Here is a 12383-nt window from a genome sequence, read left to right as displayed (position 1 = left end):
ATACTGCATTGCCAGTCTATCAACAGCTGCTACAAGAGGTCAGAAAAACTGAACTGCTCCTAACTGAGCATCTGATTAGTTTCCTAATCTGAAAATTGAATTGAAGCTTTTAAAATTTTTAAACCAGACATTATTGCAAAAATGATCTAAATTTATGAAGATACAGTACGTAGTCATGTCAGTATGCGAATGATTACCTGTATTATCGGCTGAGTGATAAAAGGATGGAGATAAGGCATTAGCTTGCAGTAGACATCAGCAATATTTAAGTGTTGTGCTACCACAGTGATAAATCCTACTGCACCGTAACGTATCCAAAGGTTTGGATGACATAGGAAAGGCGCTGGAAAAAAAATTAATGTTAAAACGTATCATTTCAAATCTGTTGTTCCAATTGAGGAGACAGGACTGTCCTGTATTTGCCAGTCAAGGGATCCTCATTTTCCCTCCCCAAGTTCAGTCTCTGCTCCTCCAAAGTACCAGAGATTTCACAGATGGGGCCTGAAGTCAATGAGCTTCAGAACAGGCACTTGGGGCCAAATCCTCAAAGGTATTTAGGCACCTAACTGATTTCAACTGGAAGAGCACTGGTGACAGACTCGAGAAGGGAGCCAGCTCCAGAATAATTGAGGGGAAATAAATGAAAAAAATTGGGGGAAATTCTGCATGCACTCTTAAAAATAAGATGGGGGAACATCATCACAATCATTTGGGAAGTATGAGCCTGTGAGTCGTGTAACCTAGTCCCCTGAATAATGGCAGGGCAGACAGTCATCGCTAAAGTTTCCCCAAATATTTCAGTTACAGCCTTAAACATTTCTAATGATTGTGCAAATCTAACCATTATAAATTTCAAATTATTCTATAACCTTCTTTGGCAGTTTATTCTCTTGTATAATCCAGTTTTTACTAAATATTTCACATAAGTGTTCTTTGCCGTAACCAGCACATGTTATTTCTTATTTAATCATCTCACATTTCTGAAACTGACAGGTAAAGTTTCAGGCTGGTAAATTTATGTAAGCAGAAAGTGAGCCTTGACCTTAATTTTGGCAGTGCTTCTACTGGAAGTATTGATTAAAAACAGAAAGTCCTAATCCAAGTGAATCTGAATTTTAATAGAAATTTTACGCCCCAATATCCACTTCAGATTATTTGTTATATCAAAATAGTTATTTTACAATTCTAAGCAACATGTTATTGCATTAGCAACAGCTTAGTAAAAGTTAGGAAAATAATTCCCACCAGAACCTAAAGAAATTTGAAGTAGGGTCATATAATGGATAACTAAGGTAACAGTTGCATCCGATGAAGTGAGCTGTAGCTCATGAAAGCTTATGCTCAAATAAATTTGTTAGTCTCTAAGGTGCCACAAGTACTCCTTTTCTTTTTGAGAATACAGACTAACACAGCTGCTACTCTGAAACCTAAGATAACAGTGAAACTTTACAGAATAAAGATTTTCCATAGAAAAACCAAGATATTTTCAGCAGTTTTTTAACTTACCTATATCACAAGCAAATTCATAGATGTGTGGTTTCTGCAACAGCCCTAACTGGCACATACAGGTAAGGGCATTGAGAGCCTTAAAAATGACAAATTCTTCAGCATCACTGAGACCTTGCTGGAGTAGAGGTTTTAAAATTGATGAGCTTTGCCAGCCAACGTAAGCAGCAACACCTAAAACCCATAAAGAAAAAGTGTTATTGTAATCGGCAAGGTAACACCCCCAAAAAGCTAAGACAGCAGGGTAACAAACACTATATATAAAAGCAGTCCACATCTTCCTGAAAGTGATTACATCATTTGGAGGAGGGGGGAGAATGGGTGGGGGAGACCACCACAGATTCAAACACAAAACTGATAAGCCAATAGCCCATGCTATATTTGCAAAAGGCAAAGGCAAAACTCACAATAACTTCAATGGTGCATCATCAGGGCCATACTGAACCTCCACAAATGAAGAAAGCTGAAATGATTCATACTTCAGGCTACTCTCCTCCATCAGTGTTTGCAGTTGGAAGCCCAAGAGACTTGTGCCCTTAAAATTATTTAGGCTCTTAAACACATACCTAGACACCTAACTTCAGTTACTATTTTTGAACATTGAGCCTGTGTGTATAACAAAGTTGGCAATAACTTTGTTAATGTATGGAAAGACTAAATAACTTAACTGTTAATAAAGAACCAATTTTGTTTTGAAATGAGAGATTTTATGCCACTCAGAAAAGTTTAATAAAAATATAATTTTAGCCCCCTGGTGCTGCAAACACTTATGCACATGCTTAAATTTAAGCACATGAATAATCCAATTGAAGTGAATGGAATTATTCATGCAAATAAAGTTCTGTATTTGCTTTGGGGGAGGGAGCTAACAGTTTTGTGTAATTCAAATACAATACTTTTTAAAAAGAAAAAAAACAGCATTTACAGTTAAATTCGTTATAAATTTGAATCTAAAGTTGCAACTGCACAAATTTTCAAATTAGTTTTACAGAGCCTCAACTTCACCTAAATCAATTTTTTTTAATCAAGAGATTTAAAAGGTCTTGATTTAACTCACTCCATCCTGCTACCAAGAAGGGGAGGAGGGAAAAAAAAAAAAAAAAGACATGCATGAGCATTAAATTGCTTGCCTCTATGTCAGAGTTACTAAACTCTCCACAAACGAAGCCCTCTTCTATGACTGTAAAAATTTCTAAGAACCTGCAGCAGTGTATTCAATTAATTGATTACATCTAAGCATGTTTCAGCCAAGAAACCGAGTACCTACCAACTATGCTGTCAAAGAAAGCTCCCCGAAGATGCCAGTCATTCTTATCATTCAGGAAAGTGATCATATGAGATAGGAGGACATCATTGGCTTTTTGACGTCCAAAGAAGACACAGAGACGTGTTATTCCATTTTCCATTAGTGTCTGTTTCACAATGTTTTCTGGGTCACTCAGCAGAGTAACAACTTTCTGCTGGACCATTTCATGCAAAGCCTGAAGCTCTGCAAGACAGACACAATAGAAAATTGAGTCAACATAAAACAAAACATATGCATTTGTCAGCCACCATTAAATGAATTAAAATAATATGCAATTCTGAAGTACAGCAGACTCAGTAAGCCAGTAATGCAACAGAATGACTAGGATTCTGACGCCATGCTTACAAATGGATTCATACTCAGGCTCTGAATTGATAGAACTAGGGAAGCCATAGAAGCGTATATCACTGATATGAATAAAAACATACCCCAAACAGTCTAGTCTGTGCTTCTGTCATAAATATAAAGGGAAGGGTAAACCCCTTTGAAATCCCTCCTGGCCAGGGGAAAGCTCCTCTCATCTGTAAAGGGTTAAGAAGCTAAAGGTAACCTCGCTGGCACCTGACCAAAATGACCAATGAGGAGACAAGATACTTTCAAAAGCTGGGAGGAGGGAGAGAAACAAAGGGTCTGTGTCTGTCTATATGCTGGTTTCTGCTGGGGATAGACCAGGAATGGAGTCTTAGAACTTTTAGTAAGTAATCTAGCGAGGTATGTGTTAGATTATGATTTCTTTAAATGGCTGAGAAAAGAATTGTGCTGAATAGAATAACTATTTCTGTCTGTGTATCTTTTTTGTAACTTAAGGTTTTGCCTAGAGGGGTTCTCTATGTTTTGAATCTAATTACCCTGTAAGATATCTACCATCCTGATTTTACAGGGGGGATTTCTTTATTTCTATACACTTCTATTTTTATTAAAATCTTCTTGTAAGAAAACTGAATGCTTTTTCATTGTTCTCAGATCCAAGGGTTTGGGTCTGTGGTCACCTATGCAAATCGGTGAGGCTTTTTATCCAACATTTCCCAGGAAAGGGGGGGTGCAAGTGTTGGGAGGATTGTTCATTGTTCTTAAGATCCAAGGGTCTGGGTCTGTAGTCACCGAGGCAAATTGGTGAGGCTTTTTACCAAACCTTGTTCAGGAAGTGGTGTGCAAGGTTTTGGGAAGTATTTTGGGGGGAAAGACACGTCCAAACAGCTCTTCCCCAGTAACCAGTATTAGTTTGGTGGTGGTAGCGGCCAATCCAAGGACAATGGGTGGAATATTTTGTACCTTGGGGAAGTTTTGACCTAAGCTGGTAAAGATAAGCTTAGGAGGTTTTTCATGCAGGTCCCCACATCTGTACCCTAGAGTTCAGAGTGGGGGAGGAACCTTGACAGCTTCCATTGAGGTGACCCACTCATCGCACTTATAGCTGAAGTCAGGATGCAGAGAAGCATTAAAATGAGTCAATTAGAGTATGTCTACACAGACCAAAAAAAACCCGCAGCTGGCCTGTGCCAGCCGACTCAGGCTCGCGGGGACTCGGGTTGCGGGCTGTTTCATTGCTCTGTGTTTTTCCAGACTCAAGCTGAAGCCCAGGCTCTAGGACTATGACAGGTGGAAGAGTCTCAGAGCTTGGGCTCCAGGCCAAGCCCAGAAGTCTACACAGCAATTGAAACAGCCCTGCGAGCCCGAGTCGGCTGGCATGGGCTAGCCATGGGTTTTTCTTTGCTGTGTGGACATACCCTTAGAGATAATGGTTCAACAGTGAACAAAAAATGCTTTGTGGCAACAGAGTAATTGAAAATTCACTTGCTCGTTAGTAGCTTCATTTCCTAAACTGATGGCAGAGTTGAGGTTGTGTATTTTAAAAAATCTAGACAGATTATCCCTATTAGGAATATAGAGATAAATAATCAGCATCGAAAAAAATCAGAGATTTCCAGTTTCATTAAATAAGTGAGCAATTATCCCCAAGCTACTAAGTGTGCTCTAAAATGGTAAACCACGATAAACATTCATTGCCAAGTCACGTGCTTGGATATTTCTAGTCCATGGTTTAAATAAAAGTGTAATTTTACAAAGAATTTCTTAACTATTAGATGGAACTTGATAGTACAGGGCCAAGCCCCAAGAGATAACGAGTAAGGCCTGGTCTACACTGGGGGGGGATCGATCTAAGATACGCAACTTCAGCTACGAGAATAGCATAGCTGAAGTCGACCTATCTTAGATCAATTTAGAATCACTTACTTCGCATCCTCGCGGTGCGGGATCGACGGCCACCGCTCCACCGTCGACTCCGCTTCCGCCTCTCGCTCTGGTGGAGTTCAGGAGTCGACAGCAGAGCGATTACACTAGATGCGATAAATCGATCCCCGATAGATCGATCACTACCCACCGGGCCTTAGACTATGATTTGGTTGCAGAAGTCACGGAATCCATTACTTCCAGCGACCTACGTGACTTCAGCCTGTGGTGGTCAGGAGCTGCAGGGTCCCCCACCACCCCGGGTGAACACTGCAACTCGGGAGGCGGCAGGTCTGTATAATTTTTAGTGGTGCCCAGAACGAGTCCAAGTCCTGCTCCCCCCCATACCTGCCTTGTAAGCTGATATATATATATTTTTAAATAATGTAAAAATGTGAGGGCTCTGGGGTGGGATGAGGGGTTTGGAAGGGGCTCAGGCAGAGGGGTGGGGTGAGGGGTTTGGGCTGCAGGGTGGGGCCAGGGATGAGAGGTTCAGGGTGCAGGAGGGGGCTCAGGGCTGGGGCTGCATGCTCTGAAGTGGGGTGGGGCCAGGAATGAGAAGTTTGGGGTGCAGGCAGGCTGCCGCTGGCTGGGGCCAGAGAGGAGGACTCCTGCAGCCCTCTCCCCCCGGGAGCACACTCACCTTGCACCACTGTCACTCCACGTGCTCCTAGGGCCCCTCTCAGGTCCAGGAAGCCTCCTTGCCTCCCCTGTGGTGGGTGCGGCGGCATGGCTGCCATCACGTGTGTGCGTCTTCCTACTGCTGCCCCTCACTGTAGCCTCACTGGGGAATGGGGCTGCCTCTTGCCCAGCGTGGGGCAGGGGCGGTGACTGTGGGCAGGGGGGCCACCTGAGCTGGTGCAGGGTCCCGCCGAAAAAGGGAAGGGTCCAAGGCGGAAGGGCAGGGTCAGCCTGCCCCAGCACTAGTGGTTGGGGGGGGCGCTAGGACCCAGCAGCAGCAGTTGATGCCAGGAGCCAGCAGGGGGCACCCGCCTGCTGCCCAGGGCGCAGGGACGGACGCTCGGGGGAGGTGTGCAGGGGCGGCACGCGGGGCCGGGGGAGAGAGCCGGCCTCAAAAATTGGTTGAGTGGGCCCCGGTGCCCTGAATATTGCTGGAGCATGGGCCCATACAACTTGCCACCCCTGCCTGCAGCTCCTGGATGCCGGAGAACCCCCTCAGCTCCTGGCTGACATGGGAGGCGGGGGCACCCCACAGCTCCCAGCCCCACAGGCTGTGGGGGACCCCCAGAGCTGCAGGAGGCAGGGGTATCCTGCAGCCCCCAGCTGCTGCAGGCAGCTCCTAGCCCCTGCACAACTGCCCTGCTTGTGGCGGTGTGGGGACCCCACAGATCTCCATTTCGTCACTGATATTTTTTTACTAAAAGTCATGGCTTCCGTGAATTTTTGTTTTTTGCCCGTGACCTGTCTGAGTTTTACTAAAAATATCTGTGACAAAATCTTGACCTTAATAATGAGCACCCAGAATTGAAATCAACAGAAATGTAAGAACTCAGCACATCAGGCTTTGACCCATAAGTAAGCAACCCATGTATAAGTTACATTACCTGTGTCATAGTTTTCACTGGGATGTGACACTTCATCCATTTCTTCACTGGTCGGCTCATTTTCCATGTTCAGATTTTTCAGCTGTACTAATTCCAGAAATCTCAGAGCCGTTTCTGCTAACAGTGCTATGTTTTCTGCAATGATAAACATTTACCACCATAATTTTTTTTTCATTTTAAACTGTGTAAACCTGGTGCTTGCAGATGGAAAGAATTATTACTACTGACAAGAACCAGACTGTGAGCAAATACAGTAGTACATGCTCTGTCAACACCAGTGCTCTCAAACGTTTTTACTGGTGACCCCTTTCACATAGCAAGCCTCTTGTGTGCGACCCCCCTTTTAAATTAAAAGCTTTTTTACATATTTAACACCATTATAAATGCTGGAGGCAAGGTGGGGTTTGGGGTGGAGGCTGACAGCTCACAACTCCCCATTTAATAACCTCGTGACCCTCTGAGGGGTTCCGACCCCCAGTTTGAGAACCCCTGGTCAACACAAGGTGACCTGGCACATTCCTGCAATTATAGCTCCAGTAAAACTGTCAGGTGAATCAAACTGTGTGGTACTTTGGTGATCTGAGAAGTTGGAGAAGAAGTGGAGAAGTTAAAATGAAACCAGGTTCATTGATAACATAAGCGGAACTATTTTTACAGAAGCAACAAGCTAATGGACTAGCCCAACAGGTCACCTAACCTCAGGCTCATGATTTATAACCTGATAGAATTAAATGCCATTAAATTCAAATTAACCAACAGGATAGTAAGAGCTTGCATCACAACAAATTTGTTCAGAACATGAATGTTTGTGGTTACCCCAGGGCAAAACACAAACCTTTGTAGAACGTCTAGACTAGCATTTACTATCAGGTTGGTTAACTCAAGATAATTGACAATCAGTTAACTCACCTTTAAAAACAAGACCAACAAAGCCTGGGTGTAGCGGAAGAGTGAAACAGGCCCTGCTCACCCACCCAGATTCAGCCTGACTGTAGGGGTAACTACTGAGAACTTCCCCTGTTACCATTCCTGCCTCTCTGGGGAAAGAGGAGCTCCCTGTTGCTGCCTCTAGTGCTTCCAAAGGTCGTTGTTGCCACTCTGGGGGTGGGGGGGGGGCCTTGCCTCTCCTGCTACAGGGAGCCCTGTGCCGTAGTGCTCCTAGGGCCTCAGTCCAGCTCTTTCAAAGGAATACTGACTTTACCAATATGCAACATTCTACAAGCTGCTTTATTAGAAAACATTATATGGTTTTGCATGTACAACTGAAATAAAAGTAGTTTCTACCAAAACATTACTTCATCTGCAGTAGTGAGCACTGATAATGCTGCTGACAAACTTTTACACTTAAAAGCATGAAACTCCCACTAAAATCAATAGCAGCTTCATTTATAAACATAAGAACGGCCCTACTGGATCAGACCAAAGATCCATCTTGCCCAGGATCCTGTCTTTTGGCAGTGGCCAATGCCAGGTGCCCCAGAAGAAATTAACAGAACTGGTAATCATCAAGTGATCCATCCCATCACCCATTCCCAGCTTCTGGCAAACAGAAGCTAGGGACACCATCTCTGCCCATCCTAATAGCCATTGATGGACCTATCCTCCATGAATGTATCTAGTTCTTTTTTGAACCCTGTTATAGTCTTGGCCTTCACAACATCCTCTAGCACAGTTCCACAGGTTGACTTTGCGTTGTGTGAAGAAATACTTCCTTTTGTTTGTTTTAAACTTGCTGCCTATTAATTTAATTTGGTGACTCCTAGTTCTTGTGTTAAGAGAAGGAGTAAATAACACTTCCTTATTTACTTTCTCCACACCAGTCATTATTTTATAGATTGCTATCATATCCCCCCTTAGTTGTCTCATTTACAAGCTGAAAAGTCCCAATCTTATTAATCTTTCCTCACGTGGAAGCTGTTCTATACCCCTAATCATTTTGTTGCCCTTTTCTGAAGCTTTTCGAATTCCAACATAATCTTTTTTGAAATGGGGCAACCACATCTGCACGCAGTATTCAAGATGTGGGCGTACTATGGATTTGTATAGATGCAATATGGTATTTTCTGTCTTATTGTCTACCCCTTTCTTAATAATTCCCAACATTAGCTTTTTTACTGTCTCTGCACATTGAGTGGATGTTTTCAGAGAACTATCCATAATGATGCCAAGATATCTCGCCTGAGCAGTAACAGCTAATTTAGATCCCATCATTTTATATGTACAGTTGGGATTAGTTTTCAATGTGCATTACTTTGCATTTATCAACACTGAACAGCCATTTTGTTGCCTAGTCACCCAGTTTTCTGAGATCCCTTTGTAGCTCTTCACAGTCTGTTTTGGACTTAACTATCTAGAGTAGTTCTGTATCATCTGCAAATTTTGCCACCTCACTGTTTACCCCCTTTTCCAGATCATTTATGAATATATTGAAAAGTACTGGTCCCATTACAGACCCCTGGGGGACACCACTATTTACCACTCTCCATTCTGAAAACTGACCATTTATTCCTACCCTTTGTTTCCTATCTTTTAACCAGTTATCAATCCATGAGAGGACCTTCCCTTTTATCCCTTGACAGCTTATTGCTTAAGAGCCTTTGGTGAAGGACCTTGTCAAAGGCTCTCTCAAAATCTAAGTATACTATATCCACTGGATCCCCCTTGTCCATGTTTGTTGATCCCCCTCAAAGAATTTTAGTAGTTTGGTAAGGCATGATTTCCCTTTAAGAAAACTATGGTGACTCTTCCCCAATAAATTATGTTCATCTATGTGTCTGACAATTCTGTTCTTTACTAGAGTTTCAAACAGCTTGCCTGGTACTGAAGTCAGGCTTACTGGCTTGTAATTACCAGGCTCACCTCTGGAGCCCTTTTTAAAAATTGGCATCACAATAGCTATCCTCCAGGCATTTGATACAGAAGCTGATTTAAATGATAGGTTACAAACCACAGTTAGTAGTTCTGAAGGAACTCAAATGTGAAATTGCAGAACTCTTGGGTGAATACCATCTGGTCCTGGTGACTTATTACTGTTTAATTTATCAATTTGTTCCAAAACCTCCTCTAATGAATGTGGGCCAGTTCCTCAGATTTGTCACCTAAAAAGAACAGCTCAGGTTTGAGAATCTCCCTCACATCAGCCATGAAGACTGAAGCAAAGAATTCATTTAGTTTCTCCATAATGGCCTTCTCATCCTTGAATACTGCTTTAGTATCGCCATCATCCAGTGGCCCCACTGGTTGTTTAGCAGGCTTCCTGCTTCTGATACACTTAAAGAATTTTTTGCTATTATTTTTTGAGTCTTTGGCTAGTTGTTCTTCAAATTCTTTTTTGGCCTTCCTAATTATATTTTTACACTTCACTAGCCAGAGTTTATACTCCTTTCTATTTTCCTCACTAGGATTTAACTTACTTTTTAAAGGATGCCTTTTTGCCTCTCACTGCTTTTTTTACTTTGTTGGTTAGCCACAGTGGCACTTTTTTGGTTCTCTTACTATGTTTTTTAATTTGGGGGTATACATTTAAAGTTGAGCCTCTATTATGGTATCTTTTAAAAGTTTCCATGCAGCTTGCAGGGATTTCAATTTTGGCACTGTACTTTTTTGTGTACTCATTTTTGTGTAGCTCCCCTTTCTGAAATTAAATGCTACCGCGTTAGGCTGCTGTGGTGTTTTCCCCGCCACAGGGATGTTAAATTTAATTATATTATGGTCACTATTACCAAGCAGTTCAGATATAGTCAAGTCTTGGACCAGATCCTGTGCTCCACTTAGGACTAAATCAAGAATTGCCTCTCCTCTTGTGGGTTCCAGGACTAGCTGCTCCATTAAGCAGTCATTTAAGGTGTCAAGAAACTTTCTCTCTGCATCCCGTCCTGAGGTGACATGTACCCAGTCAATATGGAGTTAATAATAATGGAGGATTTCAACTGAGTTTTTTAAATTTATAGCCTCTCTAATCTCCCTGAGCATTTCACATGACAGCATGTGGCCTAAAGCTTTCAAGACAATGGAAAATATATGAGTGAGGATCAAGAAAAACTGAAGGTGTTTCCCTCTTACCAGCATATGCCAGTCTGACAATAGTGGCTTCATCTTGGGCTAAATGTGCTATGCCTGGCAAAATATATTCTGGGTAAATATTGATATCATTGCGTGGCACCTCCTTGACAAGAGCAAGAACTTTAGTCAGCGTCCTCACAGCTTCTGCCCTCACCCTGGGCACAGAGTCATTGCTGAAATGTAATAGATAAGGCATAATACGATCCAGCAGAATCTCCACACTTAATCTTGGTGCTAAATGCAGAATCAGTTCCAAAGCAGCCAGTTTGGAATCACAGTATTTGAGAGTCTGTAAACAGGACGTTATCACAGACACTAGAACAACTAGCCCATTCTCTTTTGTCTCTCCCTCTGCTTTCTCTGTTCGGTCATGTCCACAGAGATTGTGAATAATGTTGTCCAGATCTTTACGTATGACAAGTATACGCTCATCTGCTGATAGGAATGTTTCCTTGGCAAACTGTGCCATGTAAGGCTGGAGAAAGGTGTAAAATATTTCAGGAAATGCATTGTTACGTTGTTGTTTTAAGTAATCGTCTGCTCCTAAACGTTTATCTGGCTCACAGTGGATCATCTGAGTGACCTGCAGGGAGGCAGGGGTGGAGGGGAGTGGGAGAAAAGATTATAAGGTTTAGAAATGAATGACAAGTTATCCCCAAAGCAGTCAAAAGCAAAAGCAGAATAAATAAGATGGCTCTACAGAATGCAGTGTTATTTACCAGTTCTCTGATACTGCGATCTTCAATTTTGTTCAGGACTTGGTCAGGGGAGAAAAGACCATTTCTATAGGCCAAAAGCTGAGATAAGTCAAACAGTGGTACACCTTCTGTGAAGAGCTCTGCTATTACACAGCCTGGAAAATATCAAATATGGTGTCTGAGCATTACAAAATAGGTACTGCTCCTTTGCTGTCAATGCAAAAACAAAAATAAGTTTTACACAATTCAACTGAATACAAAAATCTAAAAAAGGTTGTGTCCAAAGAGCTATTTTAAGTTTAATTTCTCTGTATCAAGAAAAACCCCAAAATTGCTTTCAAACTTGATCCCTACATTCTAAGTCTTAGAAGTATATTTCAACAGCCACAGGGTGGTAGCATTAGGCAACATAAGGCACTTGCATTTTTCAGCTGGCAGGTGCTTGAAGCAAAACCAGAAAAGGAAACCACATCACTGTCATGTGGCAGAGTAACTAACTAACCAACCAACCAAGAAAGCACAGAGTAACCAGCCCTCCTCAGGAAGTGACTGAAGGACCTTTGCTTCTGTGATGATGCTCAGTGATGGTGTTTGTCAACTACGGGTATGTCTACACTGCAATTAGACACCAGTGGCTGGCCTGTGCCAGCAGACTTGGGCTCACCAGGCTCGGGCTGTTTGATTGTGGTGTAGACGTCCAGGCTCAGGCTGGGGCCAGGCTCTAAGATCCTGTGAGACAGGTGGCTCTCCCAGCTCGAGCTGCAGCCAGAGCTGGAATGCCTACACCAGTGTTAAATAATCCCGCAGCCTGAACCCTGCGAGCCCAAATCAGCTGGCACAGGCCAGACACTGGTGCCTAATTGCAAGGTAGACCTACAGCTTTACTTGTTTTAGATATTTTGAGCAGTAACATTAAGATTGGGGCAGAAACCACCCAGAATTGCCAAATAAACACAATTATTAGGTCACGTTGAGTACACAGAACTACAAAAGTATCCTTTTCCAAGACTTGAA

General features: G+C 42.6%; 1 protein-coding gene across 3 annotated transcripts in view; it reads right to left on the bottom strand.

Moving 5' to 3' along the window:
• Positions 1-12383, bottom strand: part of PIK3R4 (phosphoinositide-3-kinase regulatory subunit 4) — a 39039-nt gene that overhangs the window by 23065 nt on the left and 3591 nt on the right. For all 3 annotated transcript variants that reach the window (XM_073333248.1, XM_073333247.1, XM_073333250.1), the window contains exons 3-8: positions 11391-11524; positions 10672-11254; positions 6610-6744; positions 2774-2995; positions 1507-1680; positions 198-343 (exon numbers count right to left, since the gene is read on the bottom strand). In XM_073333248.1, coding sequence (XP_073189349.1) covers positions 198-343; positions 1507-1680; positions 2774-2995; positions 6610-6744; positions 10672-11254; positions 11391-11524 — 1394 coding nt within the window. The remainder of the gene's footprint in view (positions 1-197; positions 344-1506; positions 1681-2773; positions 2996-6609; positions 6745-10671; positions 11255-11390; positions 11525-12383) is intronic.

The sequence above is a fragment of the Lepidochelys kempii genome, chromosome 2 (genome assembly GCF_965140265.1).
Source record: "Lepidochelys kempii isolate rLepKem1 chromosome 2, rLepKem1.hap2, whole genome shotgun sequence".
Lineage (NCBI taxonomy): Eukaryota > Metazoa > Chordata > Testudines > Cheloniidae > Lepidochelys > Lepidochelys kempii.
This window is presented reverse-complemented; position numbering and strand designations above follow the sequence as displayed.